This window comes from Lissotriton helveticus, chromosome 7 (assembly GCF_964261635.1).
Source record: "Lissotriton helveticus chromosome 7, aLisHel1.1, whole genome shotgun sequence".
Taxonomy (NCBI): domain Eukaryota; kingdom Metazoa; phylum Chordata; class Amphibia; order Caudata; family Salamandridae; genus Lissotriton; species Lissotriton helveticus.
Window position 1 is genome coordinate 1,787,617,450 of NC_136068.1, and position 26,784 is coordinate 1,787,644,233.

The window sequence follows — 26,784 nt, forward strand, 5'->3', positions numbered from 1 at the left end:
TGAAAAGGCACTGGGATAAACTCAACTCACAGATATGGGGGAACACCTTAACAGATCCAACTATATTTAACACTGAGATACTGGTAATTGTGAAGGAAGCATATTCCAGGTGGGGAAACCTGGATTACTCAATCTTCGGATGAAGTAGCCGCTAAGGTCACCTCCAAACAAAAAGCCTAACCCAGGGTGGATGGATGGTTTAATCCCCAACTGTTAGTGCTAAAGAAAAATCGCAAAAAAGTTGAAAGGGACTGGAAAAAAAAATGATGATAAACAACTCAGAACCGTGCATAAATCAGCTACCAGAAACTACCACAACAGCATCAAAATAACGCAGGCAAAGTTCTTCGAGGAGAAAATCTGTGTGTAACTTTAGGACTCCTAAATGCCTTCTGTGAATACCGAAAGTCTTAAAGTTAGGATTTTCCTCAGTTTAGGAGTCCTAAAGTCTAACTTTACTACTCCTAAACTGAGAAAAATCCTAACTATAAGACTTTCAGTATTCACAGAAAGTATTGAGGAGTCCTAAAGTTAGGAGTCCTAAATTTACTACTCCTAAACTGAGAAAAATTCTAACTTTAAGACTTTCGGTATTCACAGAAGGCATTTAGGAGTCCTAAAGTTAGGACTCCTAACTTCTGTGAATACCGAAATGAGTAAGTGCCTTCTGTGAATATCAAAATGGAAGTAAGTTTAGGATTTTGTCTTAAGTTAGTTCTGTGAATCGAGCCCTTTGCCACCCATTTCCTCTTGAAAGTAACAGATATATACAGACCTTTAAAGCCAATGGGAACCAACCTCAAAGTTGGAAACGGGTCAGGTAAAAGCTCCACCTTTAAAAACCATCACCAGTCTCCCGCCAATTAAAGCAAAAGGTGTAGAAGCATTGATGGTTAAGGTGAAGTCTGGCTCCCGTCTAGATCCAGCCCCACTGCATATCCTCCAAACAGTTAAACCTGTCATCCTCCCTTCCTTAACTAAGGTCATGAACCAGTCTCTGGAAATGGACATTGTCCCAGCTTCATTGAAACACGCTATTATCAAACCCCGTTCAAAAAAGCGAACACAGATCCATTACAACTAGGTAATTACCGCTCTATTTCAATGCTGCCTTTTGTGGGCAAATTACCGGAAAAGCATGTTAACAGATCACTGTCGGAATTCCTAGAAACTAACCAATGCCTCCACCCCAACCAGATGGGTTTCCAGGCACAGCACAGCACGGAGTCTGCTCTGTTGGTGGTGGTGGAGCAACTCAGATCATCGTTAGACCAGGGAAAACCAGCTGCCCAGCTCCTCTTGGACATGAGTGCTGCTTTCGATCCGGTAGACCACCGTTTACAATGGAGACTCTCAACCAGAAGGTACCATGTTAAAGTGGTTAAAATCATTTTTGGAGGGAAGATCATTCCAGGTATTGGAAAATACCACCCTCTCAAAAACTATGTCACTTAGGGGTGGGGTACCACAAGGGTCCTCACTAACTTCCACACTATTTAACGTATATATGGAACCACTCACTAAGATTGTCCAAGAGTTCAACATCTCCATGAAGTCCTATGCGGACGATACTCAGCTGGTGATCTCATTGGATCCAAAAAAACACGAGAACTTTGAGAGACTATCACCATGTATGAAAAGAATCAAGGAGTGGATGACACAAAGCTGCTTAAAATTAAATGGGTATAAAACAGAGATAATGATCCTCAGGACTAAGAAAATTCCCAGGCCCTCCATAAGCTGGCCCGAATGTTAGGGCAGCCCATCCATACCTAAAGAAATAATTAAGAATCTGGGTTTTTGGTTGGAAAAGGATCTTCCCATGGCAACACAGGCTAAGAAAGTTGCAGCAACCTGTTTTGAACTACTTAGAAGTCTCTGAAAAATCCTGAATAGGATCCCAACCCAGCTCAGGAAGACAGTAGTCCATTCCCTGGTAACCTCGCGGCTGGACTAAATATGTGACCCGCAGACTGCAGGTGGTCCAGACTGCAGTAGCAAGACTGCTGTGAAATGTCCCGGCTCAGGAATCGATAAAAAAGACACATAAAGGGGCTACATTGCTCCCAATAGAGGCCAGAATCAAATTAAAGACTCTAGTCATGATGCACAGAGCTCTACATAATAAGGGCCCTGGGAAAATCAAGAGGCTGGTATCCTCTTACATCCTACATAGGTATTTGAGAGCAGGCTCTGAGGGACTTCTAAAGCCAGCTAATGCCAGGAGGGAGAGGTGGGGAGAAAGATCTTTCTCCCACCTGGCTCCCAAATTCTGGAACTTTCTTCCACAGGAATGTCGAACACTGGACAATGGATTGCAGTTCTGCAAGAGAATTAAGACATGGCTGTTTAAGCAATGCTTTAATGTCTAGTCAACAAACTCCATGTCTCTTAGTGCTGGGAAGTCCTAGGGCAGCCATGCGTTCTATAAAACACAAATAATAATCCCTACTAATATAATAAAGAGAGAGCCCAAACCTTTGAGGCGGGTAATCTCAGGCACCAAAGCACCAATCACAACACCCAATACAGCGTTGGAAAGGGCAGTTGCAGCAGAAGGACATAGGCTATGCAGACGCCCACCATATACATTTAAAAGGTAAAAGAACCGTGCCAGCAAAGTAGTCCATTGTGGGCCTGTCTGTGTTGTGCTGTGGGCGTGTGCTGGGGGTGTGACAAACGCTGGGGGCGTGTGGCACGTTCCGCCCTTCATGCCATGTCTCATATCGTGTGCTAATCCCACCCTGCTCCCTTTAAATACCCCTGCACCCCATAATCATAACCCACCCTTACTCCTTAAAATACCCCAACACCCTTAAACACTAAACCATCTTAACCCTATAAATATACCCTGTACCCCAAAACCCAAACCTACCCCTGAACCCTAAAAATACCCCTGTACCCCAAAACCCAAACCTACCCCTGAACCCTAACATACCCCTGTACCCAAAGGGCCCAAACCTACCCCTTAACCCTTAAAATACCTCTGTACCCCAAAACCCAAACCGAGCCCTGAACCCTTAAAATACCCCTGTACCCCAAAACCCAAACCTAACCCTGAACCCTAAAAATACCCCTGTACCTCAAAACCCAAACCTAGCCATGAACCCTAAAAATAACCCTGTACCCCAAATCCCAAACCTACCCCTGAACCCTAAAAATACCCCTGTACCCCAAAACCCAAACCTAGCCCTGAACCCTTAAAATAGTCCCTGTACCCCAAAACCCAAACCTACCCCTGAACCCTAAAAATACCCCAATACCCCTATAATGAGTGTTTACCCTTCCCCGGTAAGTACATTGGTGGCACGGCGGCCCACATCTCCAGCAACATACTCACATTTTTTCACCACCCATTTGAAAGATGCACAGGTCTCTCTCATTGATGGCCAGCACCGACATCCACTTTTAGACACACCTCCCGCAACAAGATCTAGAATTGCGAACTTTAGAGCTGGGGAGCTACATTCGAATCTCGGCATCAGCTCAACATCCTGTGATTCCAGGCAAATCGCTTTGTCTCCCCGTGCCTACCACAAATGAATGTGTTCTTCTGTAATGTAAATTGTGCTCATGCCATGTTGTCGAGTTCACGCTATATATTATTGCAAGGAAAAATAAAGTAGGGAAACTCGAGTTCACACACTACTGAACGCGCACTCTTAAGTGCATCAGCAGTGCACTGTGAATCGGAGCGTTTCACAGGCCTGTCACAGATAAGAAATGCTATCTAAACGAAATCCTACAAAACAATATACTACTGGCCGGCAGCAACTCATACCCGTACAACGTCGGGACGGGCTGCTAGTAATAATAATAAAGGGCCAGGACGTGACTGGAGGGCTATGACTACCAGAATCACAAGACCCAGGAAAAGAAGAGCCAGGGCAAGGTAGACCTAATCTACGAGCACCAGGGTTACCAATGCAATCAATTAATCAATCAGGGTATCGTCAACAAACAGATAATGAGAAACAGAACAAGAAAAAAATAGACATGGGGTACTAAGACCAGGGTGAGAAAGAGCAGGAGGATGTCGAACAGGGGATTGTGTCCCATTTTACAAAAGTATGAAGTAACCTTAGGCTCTGCACCATTACAATGAGGAGAGCTGTAAGGGCGTGAGTTCACCACTAGGACTTGAGGGATGAGGGCAACCAACCCAGAAGTATTAGAGCCAGGTAGAAATCCCAAAGAGGACCAGTACCAAGAGACCAATGGAAAGAAGGAGCAGAGACAGGGGACCCACAAAGATCGGATCAAGGATGGCCGAGGGGTCAGAAGCGAAGGGACCAGGTCCGGGAAGTGCACAATCAGTAATGACAAGGGAAAGAAGGTTCTGGAGACCCTAGATTAAAATGATGAGGCAGGATATAAAGGACCAGGAGGTCCAGGGCCATTATGACAGGATACGATTACGAGGGCCCATGAGGGTCAGACTGTGGGATCCTAAATCAGGGTGACAACGACTACATGAATCAGGGTGACCCTCAACCTGGGAAGTAGGAGGATCAATGCCAGAAGGGGTCATGAAAACCTTACACCAGTAGGAATAGGATGGGACCGGAATACCAGGGGACTCAAAGACCCAATATAGGAGAACCAGTACTACATAATCCAGAAGAACTAGAAGCAGAAGGATTAGAAACAGGCAAGTCAGGGAACTAGATAAACTAGGAGAGCAGGACTAGGAGGACTGATGGTTGAGATATATGATTAAAGGGGTGAAAGGGTTCAGGACCTGGAGCCTGTGAAACAGGAGACCCAGAATTCAAAGGGCTAGGTGAAGGAGTACATGGGAATGATGACCAGAAAAAACAGGAAGAACAGGGACATGACGTTGTATAGCTAGCATTAACTGGAGATCAAGGAATATCAGAAACATGAAAGGATAAAATGATCTGTGGTGAACCAGAACAAGTTATTGCAGAACCATGAGGGTAAGGAGCAGAGGTTAAGGACCAGGAGGATCAGAACTAGATTTCGAAGATATGGACCAGGAAACCAAGATTAGCAGGACACGGACCAGGAAGACCAAGGGGACCAACACCAAAGGCCACCAGAAAACCAGTGCAGTGAGTACAAGGCAAACTAAAAGGATCTTGAGCAGGAGGGCCAGAAACATGCCTAATTGGGTCATAAAAATCGGGACCTAGGGAACTAGGGCTCAGATGACCAAGTGGGCCAGAGCCATCATTACATGTAGTTGGACCAAGGTGAAGAGGATCAGATGTAAAAAGGCCAGTCAGAAACGAGAAGACTGGGGAGACTGGACAGTGATAGCAAGAAGGACCAGCACCAAAATGAGCAGTTTCAGGAGGACATTGAAAAAAGAGAACCTGGATCAAGAGGCTCAGGATCAACACTGCAGTGGCAGTAGAACTACAAGAACAAGAAACAGATGCAAGAGGACCAGGGAAACACGAACCAGAACGACAAAGACTAAGGAGACCAGGATGAAAGAGCAAGATGGGCCAGGACCTGCGGTATCAGGATTATGTGGTTTAGGAAGAGAACTAGGGCAAAGTGACCAGTACCAAGATGGCCAGAAAGGAACAGACTCCCAGATAGGCAAAGACTGGGGGAACCAAGAAGGGCTGCAATGATCAAAGTAATATGGGAATACAAGACCTGTGGCCACAATACCAGGAGGAACAAAAAGACAGGGACCAGGGCAAAGAGATGTGCCAAATCCAGCGCAATCAGGATAACAGGTTTAGGTGGAGAAGGACCAGACTGGCAGGATTCTTGTGAGGATTAGTAGTACTATGATCAGGAGGCCCAGGCAGGGCTAATATAAGGAAGGACCGGGAAGATGAGGGTCAGGAAGGGTTAGAACACAGGAACACCTGATTCAGGAAACTACTACCAGGGTGACGAGAAGCAGTTGAACCAGGGCCAAAATGAGGGTCTAGAGGACTAAAACATCCCAGAAAAGAAAGACTTAAAACAGGACCAGGAGGTGGACCAACACCAGATGGCATGGACAGACCTGGAGGAGAATGGCAAAGAATGGGAGCAGGAGAACACCTGGTAGCTTGGCACAAAGAAGTGAGGCTTAACATTGAGACAAAGTGTAAAGTAGTTATATAGCACAAAAACAGTAATAAAGTAAAAACACAACACAAGAAACATACCAATCCAATTTAGAAATATATAACACATTTTAATAAATAAAGTAATACCAGAGTGACAAAAATCCAATAAGTAGAACTGGAGATATGCTATATAAAAATATTAGATAGATATTGCACCTATATGCACAGAGCAAAACTCCTGGTCATCTGGCAGTGCTAGACCAGGGGAAAATCATAGGTTCAGACTGACCATGATGAAGTGCAGGTAGAATACAGGGAGCAGGTTAGTCTCACTGAAAAGTTACCTTCTCAAATTCCGGTGCAACAAATTCCATTCACAGTGGAGGAGGCTACAAAGACCAGGAAGAGAATTTTGGATGTTTCAGCACAGGCTGCTGTCGCTCTAGTATGAAGAGCTAGTCGGGTGTAACAGTAAACTAAACAATTGTTTCCTTGGGGGAAAACTAATGCCTATGCTTCCTAGGCAAACAATCACAAAGTTGATGTATGAAAAAAATGGGCACCCAGAGCCTTTCAGAAATGGCTTGTGAAATTAAGATTTTCATAACTCTGTTTTTTGCACCATGCGCTTTGTGTTATGCATTTATTGGCTGTCTTTGTGATATGCTGCAGACCTTAATGAGAGAAGCTCCGGAGTATGAATCAAAGAGGTCAAATAGGGGCTTCAAATGGTGGGTTAATAAAGGCTCCAGTGATAATTACTTTGCTCAATGCACTTTGTCATATGTATTTTAAAGGCCATAGTTGTGATACTCTGTGGCTAGACAGGTCCTGGTATTGAACTTTTAATATGTAATGACTGCATACAGTTCTGCAGTTGTAGGGATCTAATTTAGGTATTTTGCAATAAATGATGGGTTGGGCATAATTATGTGAAGATTGGTTGGAGAGGCAATTATTTTAGATGACTTTTTTAGGAATAAAGGGATATATTTACAAGAACTGGTGCAAGGCGAGATATACCCCCCTCCCCCCGCCCCCTCCAGGGCAGGAGGGAATGTATCCTCTGAAGGCCTGACCCCAGACAAGCTAGAGGACAGAAGGGAAGAAAGGAAACCTAAATTGCCATGTTGCCAAGCTAAAATTGGAGGCAGAGAAAAAGAAACAGGCTTTGAGGGTTATCAAAAGAAACAAACCATGGCCATGGGGGAAACGAAGTTGGCTATGGAGGAGAAAAAACTTATTTTGGCTCAGGAGTTGAGTCTGCGGGAGCTGGATATCAGCACCAGGAGGCCTGAGTCCAGCCAAGATGGCAGCAATTCTTCCATGCCCTCTGACAGGAGAGTTCACACACCCAAGGTCTGGTGACTGATTTCACAATGAGGGACGACAAAGACAGATGGTTTGAGGCCTGCAAAATTGCCCAACAGATGCACAAGGTCCTTGAGTCCAACTGGGAATGTAGTTTGTTGAGCCATATCCCTTGTGAGGGGCGGAGAACTATACTGGCCCTAGAAGAGAGTGACAGGATGAGGTATTCCCCCTATGAATGAGGCCTTAATAAAGAAGTTAGGCCTGACCTCAGAAAGGTATAGATAGAAATTCAGGGATAGTAAAAAGATTTCCCAACAGATTTGGGTGGATTGTGTGGTTTCATTTTGCAAAGCATTGGATAGTTGGGTGAAGGATAGTGAGCTAAAAGATTACCAGGGGCTGTATATGTTGTTTGCAACAAAGCATATGTTCAGTCTTTGTTTTCCAGATAGGTCCCAGCACCTTGTTGATAGCAAGGTCTAGCATCCCAGAAAGCTTGCTAAGGAGGCGTACTGCTGGGCCAGCCCAAGGGTTCACAGTAAGGTATCTTGGGGGATCACTACAAGGGTGCGCAGCGTCCTCACCAGAAGAAACAGGAGGGGTTCCCATCCACCTGCTGGGAAGAAGAAATAGTAATCTGCCAGTAAGTCTGGAGAGAAGGCACCCATAAGGTTTTATGAGTGTCAACAGGAAGGACACTACAAAGGGATGCCAAGTGTCCCAAGCAGACACAGACCCTCACCTGTTGGCAGTCACTGGGGTTGACTAGTGTAGCGCTTGGGGAGGAGATGGCCCTCGATAGTTCTGGGGAGAGTGTACAGTTGACCCTAATGTCCCTGGGTGATGGAGAGATGGTACAGAGAACCCTTTGGTGTCATCTGAGTCTTCAGAACAGGTAGTCCCTTATGTATTCCACCAAGTTAGGCTGTTGATAACCATGAGAGTCACTACCCTGTGGCTCAGGTTCTCTTTGATTAGGGGAGTCTCAGGTCTGCTGAAGGTAGCTGTGAGTCCATGGATGCGAGTGGATTGTCTGCTGGACAACAACCTAGAAGACACCATCTGGAAAGAGGTGGAGCTCAGGTCACATTTGGAGATGATCGGGTTGCCTGAGTGGGTGGGCCTGACAACACAGCCCATGGCAGATCGAGAGGGTGGTCAGAAGGACCTGGAGCCCACTCCTGCAATATTGACAATCCGGTGGAGGTAGAACCTCAGGGGATGCGCTGGTATTTACAGGGGAAGAAGTGACAAAACTGGAGAGCCTACCTGAGCTGACCAACTGGCAGGAGGAACAGGGTACCCCAGTGAAAACATTCTGCAAGGAGCAGAGAGTGCCCTACTCTTGTTGGTCTTTGGTGGCAGGCCGAGGCCCAGGCAGCTGGTGATGTCTGTGGGCAATACCTGATCTACTGGGAGAATGATCTCCTGTATAGTGAGACTAAGCCTTCTGAGCCTGGTACAACATGTGTTGGTGGTTTCCCAGAGCTTCAGGACCTTCCTACTGGGTCTGGCTCATGATGTGCCCCTGGCAGGTCATTTGAAGCTAGAGAAGACCTTTGACAGGCTTGTCACCCACTATTATTAGCCTCAAATCAGGAAGGCCTCAGATGTGTCCTACGTGCCAGATGAGTGGCAAGTCAAGGGGTATATGCATAGCTCCCCTGCAACATTTCCCTGTTGTTAGCATCCCGTTTGAGTGAGTTGGTATTGCCATTTGGGGGCCTCTGGGAGATTCTACAGAAGCAAGTTGGATTCAGCTCTTTTGAACTTATTTATGGACACCTGGCAAGAGGACCTCTCAGTTTGGTTAGGGAAGGCTGAGAGTAAGCTCCCAAGAAGCCACCACAGGATGTAGTCAGCTACACACTGGTGTTCTGCAACCAGACAGCCAGCTTCAAGAAGCTTTCTCAGGAGATCCTTGACGTTAGTCAGGAGGACATGAAACAATGCTACAACCAGAATAGCACTCTGGCTTAGTCTTAGCCTATTCAAAAAGTGATGATCACACACCAACTTTCTGGGGACTGGAACATCCCAGTAACCACATGCTATTTCGGTGGGGACTTGAACATCCAAGTAACCACACACTCCGTGGAGACTTGAACAGTACTATAATCACACACCATATTTGTGGGGACTTCAATAAGATTAATTTCACACACCATTTCAGTATGTAATTAAACATTCCTATAATTGCGCATAATCTCTGTGGAAACTTGAACATCCTTATCTTCAAACACTACCTCTTGTGGGAAATCATGGTTTGAGGCAGTAGCTTTGAAGAGACTGAGACTACTAGGATCACATTCCATCTCTATGGGAAATAATTACATACCATCCCAGGGCAGATATTAACATAACATGCCATTCTGAGGGAGATGTGGTTTAATTGCTGCTTTGAAATAAGTGAAAGTAACTATTCCACTTCATCACATTGTTTGATACCATCATTTAATTTCTCCATGTGACGGTCCTTATCTCCTAAAATTTTAAGAACTAAACAAACAGTTACAGTTTTAATTTCACTTCTGTAATCCTGATATATGATATTTTCTAAAGCATTACATTTTCCATTTATTGTGTACCTCTAGAAGACATGCAGCCATTTAACTAGGAAAAGATTATGATATTATTTATGAACACAGCTGGGAAAATTAACATTTAGCCAATGACTGTATTCAATCACAGATGCTAATTATTGAATGAGTCCACATAAGGATGGTAGAACACGTTCAAGTCCCCACAAAGATGATTCTGTGCAAGTGATTAAATGACAACTTATTTGAAACAAGATCCTGTATTATGAATTTCTTCTGAAAGTGTTTCTGTTATTTATATTTGTTTAAACATTGAGATTGATTAGTCCTCAAAAGGCAAGTGTCCACACATACTTCATTCAAAGATGGCAATCACATGTATGTGTGTGTGTCTGAGTGTGTGTTTGTGTCAGGAAAAACAGCTCAGCTGCTGTGTTTATGAGAGAGGTCTGGAATTTGGATAATAGTTATGTGACTATTTTTAGTGTGCAATAGCTTTCACAGCTGCACCTGTATTAATCAGGACTGTGAAAACGCTGCTCCAATTTAGGATAGAGTTGAAGAACGCACTTCTTTAAAGAACACTAAATCGCAATGCAATAACCTTCAACATTCCAGTTTCCTCTTGCAATCCTTGTCACCTTTATGTGTTTCTTTGTCCATGTAGAGCTCTCCACTTCTGCTTGGTTAAGTTTGCTGTAAGAAATTCCATATACTTACATGCAAACACACATATACACATCCCTTATGTTACTATTCCATGATAGAAATATGCACAGATTAGCAGCTTGTAATATTAGTGTCCATATGGTATATGTTCTGTAAGTGAGGGCCAGATGTACGCCCATTTTATTTTGCGCCTCGCCATTTGCAACTAATTGCGAGTAACAAATTGCGAGGCGCAAAATAAAATGTACAACACTAGTACATGGTTTTGAGACTCGCTATTTGGAAGGGACTGCCCCTTCCATATAGCTAGTCGCAAAACCTATATAGTGAGTTGCAAATAAATTGTGACTCGCTAAATAGCATTTTTACATGGCCCATGATGTTTCTGCATGCGCAAACATGTTTGCAATCCCGTGTCATACATCCGGCCCTAAGTTACCAAAGCTGTACCTGGTATGTGTGATGAATACTACATTTCAGTTAATGCAATCTATGTTCTCTGCATGAAGTGTGCAGTAGAAGACTTGCACTGCACTGCAAATACTAGTTCTGTACCTGCTCTGTGTGAGGAATGCTCAGATGTGTCCCAGATGCCACTTATGAGGTAAAGTTGCCTGTTGATTACTTTTCTTTTTATGTGAGGGAAGCTTGAACTGTTAATGTTTTCCTCAAGACTATCCGGCACATACTACACCTGTTCCTTGATTTTGAAGCTTGCATTGTGATTGGGTGTGCTGTGCCTGTTGTGTGCAAGAAATTTTGGGGCAGACTTCAAGCCTCTTGCGTCATTTTTGGACTGCTGTTGTGTCACTTTTTGTGACACAGCGGCAGCGTAAAAATGCAGCCATGGACAACTTGATGCATCTAGGGAGATTCGTCATGTTGTAAAGCTCTGCGTAACATTATATCTGCTTCAGGTATAATGGTTGCAGGGTGTTGTTTCCCATTTAGGAAAGCCTCCTAAAAGTGACGCAGTGAAATCTGCAAGATTTCACTGCCCCACTTCTAGGATGCCACTATTCCCATGAGGTAGAGGGTCAAGACTTATTTACATATAGCTAGGTCTGAGCTGAGGTGGCAAGATACAGAATGATGATGGATTCAAAACCAGATCTGTGACTGGGGTGAGAGTCTGAATAGTTTCAGCGCTCTGTCCATCATCTCCTTGTGCTTGCTTTGTTCGCCTTAAGTTGGCCGAGTATGTCACGATGTGGGTCCCTTGCTCACTTTGCCACTGGATTCAAGCTTGTCTGGCTGATGAGGGGTGTTACCCCAAAACTGGTCCGAGGATGCATGTTTACAGTCCAGGGAAGACCTGGCCTGTCAGTTTGGCTGGACTGTTCCCATGAGGCACAGGGTCAAGACTTATTTGCATATAGCTGTGTCTGAACTGAGGTGGCGAAGTGAGATAAAGAACAATTATAGTATCAACCCAAATCTGTAACTGGGGGTGAGTGTCTGAAACATTTCAGCGCTCTGTCCATCATCTCCTTTTTTTTGCTTTGTTCCCATTAAGTTGGCAGGGTATACTCAGGTGTGGGTCCTTTGTTCACTTTGCCACTGGATTCAAGCTAACCAGGCGGATGAGGTGTGTTGCCTTGAAACCAGTCCTAGGATGCTCGTTCCCGATTCAGGGAAGCTCTGGCTTGGCAGTTTGGGCTGGACTGTTCCAATGAGCCACAGTGTCAAGACTGATTTACAAATAGCTGGGTCAGAACTGAGGTGGCAAAGTAAGCTAAAGAATGATGATGAATTCAACCAATATCTGTGACTGGGGGTGAGTGCCTGAAAAATGTTAGGTCTCTGTCCATCATCTCCTTGTGTTTGCTTTGTTCGCCCTAAGTTAGCAGGGTATGCCCAGACGTGGGTCCCACGCTCACTTTGCCACTGGATTGTAGCTAGCTTGGCTGATGAGGGGTGTTACCCCCCAAACTGGTCCCAGGATGCTTGCTTCCAGTTCAGAGAAGCCCTGTATTGGAAGTTCAGGATGGACTGCTCTCATGAGGCACAGGGCCCAAAGTAATTTGCATATAGCGGGGTCTGAACTGAGGTGGAGAAGTGAGCTAAAGAACAATGATGGATTCATCCCAGATCTGTGACTGGGTGTGAATGTTTGAAAACTTTCAGCGCCTCGTCCATCATCTCTTTGTGTTTGCTTTGGTCACCCTAAGTTGTCAGGGTATGCCCAGACTTCGATCCCTTGCTCACTTTACCACTGGATCCGAGCTAGCCTGGCTGATGGAGGGTGTTACCCAAAAAACGATCTCAGGATGCTTATTTACAGTTCGGGAAGCCCTGACTTGGCAGTTTGGTTGGACAGTTCCCATGAGTGACAGGGTCGAGACTGATTTGCTTATTGCTGGGTCTGAACTGAGGACGCGAAGTGAGCTAAAGAACGAGGATGGATTCAACCCAGATCTGTGACTGGGGGTGAAGTGTCTGAAAACTTCCAGCGCTCTGTCCATCATCTCCTTGTGTTTGCTTTTATTACCCTCTTCTTTCTCATCGCAATGAAATAGTTTTGGTGTACGCACTCTGTACAAATGACGTGTAACAACTTTGTAATTCATTTAGAAACGTATATGTGAAATAGATTTTAATTGATTGTCACCAAACAAAGCTAGAATAAGAGGTAGGTGAAAATAGAGTATTCAGAGACAGAATGTACAGGTGAAAATATATGTAATTCAAGGAAAACTTGCAAACCCTGTTATTTTGGAGTCTGCCTCAAATATTTTGTAAGGCTTCCTGGACCCAACCAGTGCTTTGCAGAGGATCATCTGGCATTGTTAAAAAGGGGTTAAAACAATTGCAAATTGATTGAACATTCATGTTTGCACTTGTTGCACCACAATGTTTCTGACTGCACCCTATATGTGTACAAGGTTAGATTTACTGACTTTCCATGCAAAGCAGTGCAGCACATCAAGTTTCTGAGATGTGTTACATGAAAGGGGAAGAGCATAACAACCGCAGTTCTACTAAGACATACAGCCTGATTCATCAAGCTAAATTGCACTTGCAAAGGGCAAGATTCTCAGATTCTTGCCTTTTGCGAGTGCAATTTTTGCATTTGGGATTCATCATCCCAAATGCAAAATTCGCTATTAAAGAATTCGCACATTTGCGAAGAATGGCATTTAAGGAATCTCTATTAGAGATTCCTTAAATGGTATTCATGAAACATTAAAAAATTGCTAATTCGCAATTTAGGACCGCTATTTACCACGAAGTCAAACCTCGTGGTAAATAGCGAAAACTTAGAAAAATGCATTTAAATGCATTTTTCTAAGTTGCATGTTACACACACACATGTCCTTTGGACATGTGTGTGCACAACATCAGTGTAAATTCACATTTCAGGGGTGCTACAGGGTGTCCTTTGGACACCCCTGCACCCTTGAAATCACATCCTTATTTGCGATTAGCAAATTGCTAATCGCAAATAAGGAATAACTCCCCAATCATTCCAATGGGCCTGTAGGCCCATAGGAATGCATGGGGAGTTATTCCTTATTTGCGATTAGCAATTTGCTAATCGCAAATAAAGAACATGTAGGAATCGCAATATTTTTTGCAATTCCTACATGAATCCCGTTTTGCAAGTCCTTAAAACCGATTCCTTATGAATCGCTATTAGGGGCTCGCAAAACGGGAGAATGATGAATCAGGCTGATAGTGATACTTTACTCTCTCTTCCTGCTTGGTGCACTTTAAGCTTTCATGTCTTAACACAAACACCCTTGAACCACAATGTGTGTGTATTTATGTGCGTGTGTGTGTGTGATAGTGTGTGTGGGTGTGTGCAAAAACTATGCAATAGTCTCTTTTCCCCCATTTCATGCATGCTGTACAGTGCAATACACATGAAAAGCAGGAAAAATGTGGAGACTTTTAAAACTTTTTCCACTAGTACACCTGCCTCATATGTTTGTCTATAAATAAGGATCATGGGATTTCCTTCAAACCCCATGGGTAGATAAAAGAGAACCAAAAGTAGCACAACATTGCACAGAGCACTGCCTTGTCACATTAAAGGCAATTTTCCAACGCAAATCATGATTTGCTTTGGAAAGTAGAAACCACAACACTTCTTTGTGCTGGGTTTGCGTAACATTTATGATGCACACCCTGTGCAAGGTGTTAGTAACTCTCGGCTGCTCTTTGGAGGGGTTTGGACTCCTGCCGTTCATATTCCCAGCTTCGAGAAGTGATTATTCGCTGCGGTTGCATTTGAGAAATCATTTTTATTAACCACTTTTGTGTTTTACTGTTTCTACATCATTTTTCATTTTGGACACCTCTATCAGGAGTTTAAAACAATAATAATGAATGAAGCATTGAAAATCCCATGTTCTGCTCTAATTCGGAGCCCTCTTGCTAGTCAGGTCCTGTGTGAATCCAAAGAAAAGTTTACATGTGGAATATTCATTTGAGCACAGAGCACATTTCCTAAATCAGCTAACCAACACACCATGTTATAATTTGTTCCAATGTGTTGTAAGTTACTTAGACTTCAGCACATTTGGAATTGACTTGTTTTATGTTACATGCTACAATGTTTTCTGTAGTAATATAGTATGGAGAGCAGAATAAACATACAATAAGCCACGGTTCTAAAGGGACAGTTGCAACAAATACTGAATTAATGGAGTTTAAACTATAGTGAACATAGCTCACCCTCATACAACACCGCAGCAAGGAAACCGAAAACTGTCAGAAGTGACGTCATGATGCTGGAGGAAGGTGCCAGGTGATGAAGAGGGTCTGGTTGAAGCCTGTCGTCTGCTTTTCTGTGAACTACACCTCTGGGGATGCTGCATTTATGTTCCGGAGAGAAGGAAACATTCTCCCTCCAATCCCATTCTCCTTCCCCCCCCCCCCTCTCCCACCTGGAATTCAATCGAACGCAGCAACTGTTGCCTGAGCCAGCTCCTGCTTGGAGCGCGCCCTGGGAGAAAATACATTTGCTTCCCTCACTGCAGCTTGTGACTTGCCTGTGAACACAAACATCTTGCACCTCTCCCAGGTCACCTGAATCGCCTACAGTTTATTTCGGTCAGGCTAGTTGATGTTACGTTGTTTGTTGTGGAGGGGAGGGGGTATTGGTGTGTCAGAACAACTTTAAACTAAATGACTGGAGCCAAGGTAGGGGGGCACAGCTATGGGCAAGTCCTTAATGCACAGGGCTCCATGAGCCCCACTGAAGATTAGCGACCTTGCCCGGGCCGGGGCCCGGCTCGCTCATGCCCAAAGCCGACCTTGCCTGCTTCTCGTCTCGTGTACACACCACATTGATCTCCAGGGGCGGTGGGTGACATTTGAAAGTGGTGTGGCGCAAAGTGATTAGCATGCTGCACCGTAGCGAGCGAGTGCAGCGAGCGAGCCCGTACCCCAAAAGGAGGTTTGGGGGGATAATTGCCCCCCAAGAAAATTTTGAAAAAAAGGAAGAAAAATCGTGCATTTTCAAGCAAATTTGAGAAAGCAGGAAGGTTAATAAAGCAATTGTGAAAGTGCAGTTATTACATTAATAGATGGCATAACATAGGTAGCGGCTTATTCAGTATAACCACAGAGCTGCATACATTCCGTCCTATTATGCTCAGGTGCTGAATTCAGACTAAGACTTTCATGGAAATCTCAGCTCTAAGAGTAGAAGAAGTTGCACAGCAGTTGGGAAACAGCCTTCACAAAGCATTGGGAACCACGCTTGTACTCAAGCTGGACAGCCCAAAGCAACTAAAACCAGAAAATAAAAAGCAGGCAACTGTGAGTTACAAACTACAAAGACAATGGTAAGCAATAGGTGAAATGAATTCCCAGAGAAGCTTTCAGAATTTCCCCACGATGTCATGAGCAAACCAAAATAGCTGCACCGTCTGGTAGGCTTCAACCTAAAAATGAGGGTCTGTGGAATAAAATGTTTGCCTAGGATCACACAGTTTGGATAAGCAAGGAAGACGGTATTGCACGTTATCTGATTTTATATTTTGAGATTTGGCCACCAGATGTCTCTCTGTCTCTCTCTGTCTCTCTCTGTCTCTCTCTGTCTCTCTCCATCTCTCTCCGTCTCTCCCTCTCTCTCGCCCTCTCCCTCACCCTCACCCTCTCCCTCGCTCTCTTTCTCCAAATTGCAGTTTTATATAGTGCGAACTCGACCTAAAGATATCAGAGTGCTTTACATGAGCTGGAAAAGAACACACATCCTATACTTCGTAACGTGTCCCTTTATATTTGTGGCAGGATGTCGAAGTGTTCTACAACCTCTGTCATGCTTGGTGGTAATGATTCACCCATTCAGCGCTCACCTTTGGCCAGTTAGCATCCTTCGTGAAAACAAATTTGATGCCACTCCGCTTTATGCAGAAAAACTCAACTCCCCTGCTTTCGATGGTTCAGATGTCTCTCGCAATAACAAGTAGTATTTTCATTGTAGCCCCGCAGAAACTGCGGCTATAGCGATGGCAACGTGTATGACACTGACAGGACACTGTTTAATGGCCCGGAAAAGTTTTTTTTCATTCCAGCCTCGCAATAACAAGTTATTCTAAAGAATACCGTCTGTAATAAGTCTGCAGCCTCGCAGAAATCATAAGATGTGAAAACTGCAGGGCCACACAAAAGGGGAGAGGGTGTAGTCTGACGGCTAGCGTGGCCGACTTTGGTGCTGGAAAACAAGGTTCGAGACTCGTATCTAGTTAAAGCTTTTTTATGACACTCACGAGTGGCTCTATTTCTTAATTCAACCCTCGATATTTCTTAATCCAACCCTGGTGGCTGGCTGGGTGGTTCATGGATGGATGCGTGATGGGTGGGTGGATGGATGCATGCATGATGAGTGGATGCATGATGGATGGATGGGTGGATGGATGCATGAATGATTGAAGGGTGGATGGATGAGTGGGTGGCTGGGTGGTGGATGGACGGATGATGCTTGATGTGAAAATTTGTGTGAAAGGACAATCTTTAATGGTCCCAAAAAGTTTTATTTCATTCCAGCCTCGCCAACGTTTCTGGCATGACAGGTTAAGTGTCACTAAGTCTTCTTACGTGGCAGTGGTCCACAGGTAGTGAACAAAATACAAAATGTGCCTTGTGCTATTGGTATGGACACGTTCCCCCTGGCAGCCCATGGGGAAACGCACGGTGCCCACTGCGGCCAGTCCAGCCCTGTCTGTGTATTTATACACCTTAACTTATAATTCAAGATTTTTAGGCAACATTGGGCTTGAATTAGCTAAAAATGTATAATAACATGCAAAGTTGCCCCTAACTCTGAAGCACACTGCTAATTCTGCTGTTTGGCTGAAGCTCAGACTCTGACGCACACCGCTAATTCCGCTGTTTGGCTGATGCTCAATAAAGTGTGATTACCTCCCACCACCTTCCCAATTATAGATTATAGCACGCTGCTTACACTTGATTGACTAAGGTTTTGTTGAGTGTGGAGGCTTGAGGTTTCATATGCTGTGAACTGCACAAAGTACACTCTGCCCTTCCAGGTGTGTACAAATGTATGAAAGCCACTAAACAATAACAAACAAAACCAAGGTATTATTAGTAATGTGAATTAATTTGCTATCGAAATGCCTCTCTTTCTGTTAACGGGCACATTATGGTAGGAAAATGGCCACGCCTGCATTGGACATGTTTAATTCAACAGAGACTCTTTTTTTTTTAGGTTTTAATGTCTTTATTTCGATTGATAAAATCATAAAAGACAGTTTTGACAAAGAATATAAAAACAGTTGCAAAGTCTCCACATTTTACAAAATCTTTTAAAAGTAGTTATGTCTAAATGTTCACAACAATATACAGTTGATCTAAAATCCACAATTAAAAAGTTATTAAACCATTGTTGAGGAGAACCAAGACATTAGATATGACAAGTCTTAAAAAGAAATTAGAATTGCATTTGCTACCAAGCACTATACAGTTAACACCCCCTTTTTTTTTTTTTTTTTTTTTTTGATCAGGTGGCACTTAAATTCCCTCTAGCTCTGATTGCCCATGCCCAACCTAGATATTTTGCCAAGCATATCACGGTAAAATCAGTTGTGTTTGTTTTTAAGGCCAATATTGCATCCGAGGATTTTTTACAGTGCATGCGTTTAAAGATGGGTTTTAGCCATTTTCGGCGAGGATCACTATATTGGGGACAAGCGAACAAGAAATGGCCCTCGGTTTCCTGGCATCCGGGGCAGCAGCTACAAAGATCGGTTGAGTTATTGCCCCAAGATGAAGTAAAGGAATTAAGGGGTAGTGAGCCTACCCGAAATTGATGGTACAATTTTTTATCCATTTGCCTAGAGATGAGATCCCAGTATGTCTCACGGGCCGGATCCAATTTAAAGCTTAGAAAGCGCCCCGTCAGATTTTCAGAGCTAGAGGCGTGTACCAGAGAGAGGCGAGTTGAGGCCCAAAATAAACCCTTAAATTCCTTTTTCGAGGGGAAATTGTTGATGCCTGGCGAGACCCACAGGTGGCTCAGGCCCATATCACATAGGCTCTTTTTCACCGAGCGGAGCCAGGGGATTCGCTCTGAGCCCCCGATAGCCTTCACCTCGTCTAGCTCCTTTGCAAAAAGAGCCAAATCCTCCGAGGTCCATAAGCGCCTCCAAGTGGACACTACTCTGTATCTTGCCATGTCCGTTATTGGAAGGCAACCCATGTCGTGGCAAAGAGGGATCAGTGGAGTTGATTGGGGCAACCCCACCAGGTTACGAAGAAACCTACACTGAATTCTATACAAACTCGAGAGGTCCATGAAGCCCCATAACTCTGCTCCGTAGAGTGTCGCAGCATTAATTTTAACGTCATAAATTTGTAAGGCGGGGGCAACCCTTTTAGTGATAGATTTCTTTTGCTCACGCAAGAGACAACCGGTCAGTTGGGCCAGTTTTAGCTGTTGGGTCTCTATTTGTGGCTTCCAGGTCATTCGGCAATCCAGAGTGACCCCCAGATACGTCATCGTGTCAACTTGTTCCAGGTTCACCCTGTTAAGTTGTACACTACTGCGTATTGGTTTTTTCCTGGTGAAAACCATAAACTTAGTTTTCCCCACGTTTATCTGAAGGTCATTTTGGTTGCAGTATACCTCAAAGTGATTCAGAGCCCTCTGTAAACCACCCCTCGTCTTTGATAAGAGGAGGGTGTCGTCCGCAAAGATCAACATTGGGAATTTAGTCCCCGCCAGGGACGGTGCATCAGTGTTGATGGACCCAAAGAATTTCACTACCTGGTCTATGAAGAGTAGGAATAGGGTGGGGGCGAGAACGCACCCCTGACGGACTCCTCTTGAAACTGGAAATGAGTCCGTGACTTGCCCCTGTGCCCCCCATCTTACCCTGGCAAAATTGTCTTCGTGTAACCTAATGATCATTTCCAATAGTTCCCCCGGCATTCCCAGGTCCCTTAATACCTGCCATAGTTTTCCTCTTGGCACCAAATCGAATGCTGATTTCAAATCTATGAAAGCAGCAAAGATGGTGCCGCCGCCAAGTATGACTACCTTCCAAAAGATCATGCAGAACCTCAAGACCTGGTCAATGGTACTTGTACCAGATCGAAAACCCGCCTGTAATGGGGACAGTATTCCTTCGAGTTCCATCCACCCATGAACCCTCGTCAAAATCATACGAGCAAAAATTTTCTGAAAGCAGTCGATTAAGCTAATCGGGCGATAGTTCCCTGGGTTGGATCTATCTCCCTTTTTATATATAGGGAGGATCTCCGCCCCCTTCCATGACTTAGGGATGCGGGCACCTCTAGCAATGATGTTAGCTATGCTTGTTAAATAGGGTACCCAAAGGCCTATATTAGCTTTGAATAGGTCTGCTGGAATTTGATCCAACCCAGGTGCTTTCCCCCTCTTTGTTAACCCTAATGCAAGCTCCGTTTCGACTTCAGTAAAAGACAAGATCGTATTACCAGAGGGTATTGCCGGCAGTAGGGTCGGTCCGGACATGGGGTCGACAACTACGGGGCAGAATTGGGTAGAATAATGTTTTATCCAATCTTCCGGAGAAACATGGTTGGACGGGGTACGAAACTCACCATCCTTTCCACATTTAACAATATCCCAGAACTTAATCTGGTTATTGGATTTACTAGCGTCCAGAAGGTCTGCCCAAAAAACATCTTCCCATTCCTTCTGTGCCGCCCACTGAACTCTTTTATACTTTTGCCTGGCAACTTTTACTGCGCTCAAGTCTTTAGATTTAACTTTCTCTATGAGATCGCTATGGGCCTCTCTGCACTCTCTATTGTACCATTTGGCTCTTGGTGCATTCGGATGCCCAGTATTAGACTTGCATGGTTTAGATAGGATAATTTTAAGCTCGGAGAAACATTTATCATGTATACCCATCATTTTATCAGGTTCGCCCTGGCCCCTCTCAACAACAACGGACCTAAGATTGTTTAGAGCATTCGTCACCACATTTTCAATGTTGGCCTGTATCGTTACATCATTTGTTATTATTGACCATTTCAATCTCCTCCGGTCATTTGATATGGTTACAACCCCATGCCCCCTCGGATCTGGTTCCCCTAATCTTATCAGATCATACATTTTAAATTTCAGAGACAAGGGGTTATGATCACTTTCTGGGCGCATTACAATTTCCATATCATCAATTACATTCCAATATTCAATTTTTATAAAGATGTAATCAATGCGACTCTTCCTTACACCATTGTCAAAAGTTGCGTTGGCTCCAATGTCTGATTTGGTACGACCGTTCACGGCCCTAAGTCCCCAAGTGAGGCAAAAAGCTGTCCAATTCAGAGCAGCCTCCGTTGTTTTGACTGGGATTTTGTTGGAAAGTTCAGGGATTTTCCACGTGGCATCTTCTTCAAACCCCCAATTATCCTCCGGCAGATACAATGGCTCAATTGTGCAGTTGATGTCACCAGCTATCATAAAGAATGTGCCTTTATTCCAGCCCGTTAATAAAGTGTCTAGGGCACCTATCAACTTGGGGCATCGTCCGCCCGGGAGGCCTCTACAGTATATGTTAATAATGAGCATATCCTGCCCTCCTGCTTTGCTCAACCTTATGGCCAATATATCGGGATTATCCACATACAGTTCTGATACTGAAAAGCACCAGGCCTGTTTGACCCATATGGTTAGTCCTCCTGACGCACGCCCTTTTGTACCTTTAATTGCTGGTTTAAAAAAATTTATAAATCCAGCCATGTAAAATGGAGCCGTGGCCCATGTTTCCTGCAAAAGCACAACCTCATATTTTCCAATAAACTCCAACCAATCCTCAGATACCAAACGGGTCTTGGCTCCAGCAATATTCCAAGACACCATGTGTGAAGTTAATAAATCTATCTCTGCATGGTCGTTACTGACAGTGAGAGGGGATTGGGGGCTCGGTATACAGGTATCTGTTACTCTGATTTCATCTGTGTTTGAGTTGGTGACATTTACCCCCCCAAACCCCCTCTGCATTCTGGTTTTATTTTGGGGCAGGGACAGCTGTTCCTTTGCTGGATCTGAGGTAGGAATAAATGGAATCTGCACACCTTCATCTTCCACTATAGCTGTGTTTAAAGACTGTGTCGATGCACGTAGTCAGTCAACCCATTCTAGATCTGATAGTGCCTCAAAATGGTTATAGAGGGGGGGATAAAATGGAGGGTGGTTAGTTGTGGACTCTCGGTGCCTCCCCCCTTTTACTTTCCATTGATTTGGGCCCATATGACTATGTGAAAGGGTGTGAGGGTAGAAGTAACCAAGGTGTAAGGTCTGGACATCACACAAGCGAGCAAATCTAGGTTTCCTTTGGATTCTATCCACTACCCAGGGGTCCCTGAATGAAATTAAAATACAGTCCCCTTCCAGATCTTTTTCGCCCTTCCCCACCCAATCCACTCTCCTTACATAAAGGACTTCTGTAGGGGATGACGGAGGGAGTGGGCGGTGTTTATTCAACCAAAATAAGACCTTATTCCGCAAGTCACCTTGAGATTCTTTAGCACCCTCTCTAAGGGGGGCCACTCCTGTTAGTACGATGGTGTATTGTGACGCTTCTGGGGGTAGGTTAACCCTAAGAGGATATCGTATATTTCTTTTATATGTCCTCTTGTTTCTATCGGGAAAAGGGGTTTTACTATCCCTGCCCATTGTGGGTGTGAGTGCTGGGGTGTTATTTGGTTGTTTTGATACACCATTCACTAGGTGTTTGTTTCCCTGTGGGTTATTAGCAGCCACAAGAGGTTTAACCTTTGGTGTAGCTTTGGTATGGACTCGGCTCCCAGAAGTCGATGTGGCAGATGTTAAATTTGCCCCTGTTAATGGATTCTTATTTGGATTAGTAGTTGGTGGCCCTACAGGAATAGTTGTAGACGTCCCCCCTTTTTGGTTAGCTCCCCCTATGGGATTAGGGCCCCTTGACTTGATGCCGGAGGCTGTTAAATTTTGCAAGAGGTCCATATTAATATTAACCGCTGCTTCCAGGACATCTATTTTGGCAGACATAATCTTCGTACTTTCTAGGACCGGAAGCAATAGGGTTTTAAACATTGCCTCCATCTTTGCCAGCAAGATATCGTCGCTGCTAAGACATGTTGGACAGGGGTTAGAAGACCCGAAATGGGCCAGTGATGGACAATACACTATTGGGGGTGCTTGGAAAGACTGGGGGTGGGAGGTACTATTAGCATGGTCTATTTTGAGTTGTTTTTGTACCTTATCTTCCTGTGGACTTGAGACATGTTTTCTTTTCCGTGAAACCTGGTTGGTGATTGATGGTATTTTACTGGGAGTACTGGGTACGGTGGGAACATTTGGTTGTGAGGTTCCAAGTGAACTACACATATCGTCCTCGATAAGTTGGCTATCCACCTCTGTACTAGTCATATTGTCATCGGAATTCAGTTCCATGATTCCATTCGACGTTGGTGTTGTGGCTTCGACCCCATCCATGTGGACTATTACATCGGAATCTGATGTAGAGATGCAGTTAAATGCTGCATTGGTTAGGGGGCTTTTAACACGGGCCAAGGTACCTATTGAGGAGCGTTTCCCAGTGACTAGGTCCAGGGATAATCTACGCTCAACCAGTTCTATCTCTTTTTCTAGAATTCCTGAGGCTCTAGTTATAAAGGCATCTAGGGGGCCTGAAACAACACCCTCTGAGGTTTTGATATGCACTAGACGCTGTTTGCCTGATCTTAAAACCATGATTAGGGGCTGGTGTTAGGGCCGCAAGATGGTGTTACGTATGATATTATGTATGGCAATAAATAAGAATATAAAAATTAGGGTAAAAGGTGAACCAGAACTCTAGGCCCAACCCAACCTCGTCCGACCCCAGACGGCCACAGACGGCCCCGCCCTTGTCCCGGGCTTCTCCCGGCGCCCTCCCGCGCGCTCCCGCGCAGCGGGGATGATGCGTCCCTTTTGTTACAATGTAATCAGACGTGAGGGGCGGAGCCGGCAGGGAGAGCAGCCCAGATGACCACGGGCGCGCGGGGACTCCTGGTGCTTGGAGTCCGCCGCTTCTCGCTCGCAGCCCTGCCGGTCAGGAGAGCAAACACACCTCAAGGTCCTGTAGACTGCTCCTAGCCGCGAAGCGGGACCCGCGAAGACTCATTATTAGAAATAATGAGAAACAGTTAACATTTAAACCTTTCCCTCAACATCAGCCATTTCCTCGCAAACCAAGACATACTACCTTACATTTCTTAAGAAATACATTTATGACGCAGTTCTTGGCAAACATGTCACGAATCTCTGGCGAGTTAATCCACTGCTACTCATATTGCTTAAAACACCAATTGCGAACAAACATTTCTCAACCCGAGACTCCTTTCCCTCTCCAACTGGCGGCTAATTTTCATTTCATTTCTTGCAATATTGGTTCGGAGATAATTACTTTTAATGTCAGAAAGATTTAGTTTAATAATATATCATCTCTATTAGGCTGCGGGGAGTGTAATTAAAAGTGTGCCGAATAGCAGCAGGGAAGCAGATGGCCTTTGCTTACACTGATGCAGTCGGTAAATAAAAGTGAAAAGTCAATGGCAAAAAGACGGGGAAAATCTGTTGGAACTGAAACCTGTTAATGCACCAAACATTAGCAGAACACTGGCATGTTTAGAAAATAAAATGAACAGGCGTCCCCGGCCCCGGGGCCCACGCGTCTGTGCAACGGCTTGATGTGTAGATTTTGCAACGTAAACACAAGAAACCCCCGTCCTTATTTAAAGTCTATATTTAAGAGCACATTTTGTATAATAATTATATGGCTGCTGTCAGGGCCTAGTGCCACTGCCAGGCCGGGCCACAAATGAGGAAGAAACAGAGGCATTGGGGCAAAGGCTGTGCACGGTGATGAGTGAGAGTGCTTTGGATTGAAAGGCGCACTCTTACGACACCGGCCTTCGGATTAGTGCACGCGGTGAACCCCTTAAATCGTATATGATTTGAATGTACTTTTATGAAAATCTTGAAGTGGGAATCAGAATCTTCAGCACTTGCATTGTTCAGATGATTGCAGTGCGAGACGCAATCTAAAGAAGCAGGTGGCACAGCCTTGCTCTCCAAAGCTGAGCCTTTACATTGCTAATGTGATGAATCCACAGAAAATCGACTGAAATGATGCTCTAATGATTATCCCTTGTTCGCACGGGCGCCATTCAGTGCCGTAATGTGTGTTTTCATGTGGCATGGCTAATGTATTCATTGCTTGTTTTGTAATAGATTCCGCCATTATGTTTTCCTCGTTTTGCGTGGGGGCCCCAAGCATGCTTGCCATCAATGTCACTGCAAGAGCTACAAACAAGGAATTATGGCCTCAGAGGGTTTCCGTAGATGCCCTGCAGCTGTAAATGATGGTCCTCTCTTGAAAAACATGCCGATGTTAGGCATTAGGATGGATCACTTAGTAAAAAAACTTCTACTACTTAAGCGAAGAAATACACTTTATCCCCTCCTGCTGTTTCAAAACGATCACATTAACCACCTACTCATATGTTCCTGTTTTACCCAGGGCAAGTTTGAAACTCGGTTCGTCCCAGCCCCCAAACGACCACCCCCATTCAAACCTCCTCCCGGACAGTTTCCATCATACCCCCTCCAACAGTTTTCTGAGAAGACTACTTTAGCCTTCCAGAGCCGACCCCGAAAGCCTCGTTTTGTGACAAAATTGAAAAGGCAACAGATGCCCCATACTGTAATTTTACCATTTCTGAGGACAGTCACACCGAAGAGCTCCATGCATACCATCCAGAAAACCTTCTGTGATAGCCCTAAAGTTCCATGCCCTGTCTGGCATTGCAAACACAACTTTCTCAGCCTCATTAATGCAATATAAGGCCCACCTGCGGGTAACAGGCATGTTATTTCCTCTGACTTGATTGATTGCATTCATTGCAGAACCAGTAAGCCACTTTTTTTCTCTGATTTGAGTAATTGTAAAATAAGTAAAGCCTATCCCCTTTTCCTTCTTCCTCATATGGTAGTACTTCACTAATTTGTTAGTCTGTTCCTATTGTCTGCAAAGACATTGTATTGCACCGAGTAAGACAACTCTTGTTTATCAGTTTGAGCAGCACAGCCATGTCGAGTCTTCTGCTCTGCGGATTAGTGCACGCGGTGAACCCCTTAAATCGGCGTCTCTGCAACTTTCTGACACTAAACAGTCAGGCCGCAGCACAGTGCGCAGTTTACAGTGCATTGATGCGAGCGCCTGACGGTGTATTTTGTACCACAAACATAAATGAGAGGTTTTCACAGGGACACATTTGAAATAAATAACGGTCAATTTGCCGGGTTCAGACTCCTCGAAGTTTTGCCGAAGTGACTGAGCCACCACTGACCAGGTATGCTGGTGCAGTAGTAAATGAAAATATACCTGATCAAGTAAAGTAAGTAAGTACTCACTCTCGAGTCGAGAGAAAGGGCACACACAGGCTGGCTCCCGCACACGGTCCACACGAGGTGACTGGTGGCGAGTAGTAGAGAGAGGATCTGACCAGTCAGCAGCGCCGCAAAATGGCCAATCACTGCATGACTACATGAAGTCACACACAGTGATTGGCCATTATGCAGTGTGTGTGCACTACCCATGCGCGACATCCAATAATGGATTGCCCTGCCCTGCTGCGCGGTGACCAGCCAATCCTGGCGCTGCAAGCAGCACCAGGATTGGCTACGGGGGCTCACTGACTGCTCGCCCTGTGTCGCCTTTGAAAAGCCGGCCAGC

The 26,784-nt window shown here is 44.7% G+C and overlaps 1 protein-coding gene across 1 annotated transcript in view; it reads right to left on the minus strand.

The window, feature by feature from the left end:
- The window catches only part of LOC144770768 (phospholipase A2 inhibitor gamma subunit B-like), a 321,184-nt gene extending 305,804 nt beyond the window's left edge, over positions 1-15,380 (minus strand). The window contains exon 1 of the mRNA XM_078655516.1: positions 15,242-15,380. Coding sequence (XP_078511642.1) covers positions 15,242-15,293 — 52 coding nt within the window. The 5' untranslated portion in view covers positions 15,294-15,380. The remainder of the gene's footprint in view (positions 1-15,241) is intronic.
- Between the last annotated feature and the right edge of the window lie 11,404 nt (positions 15,381-26,784).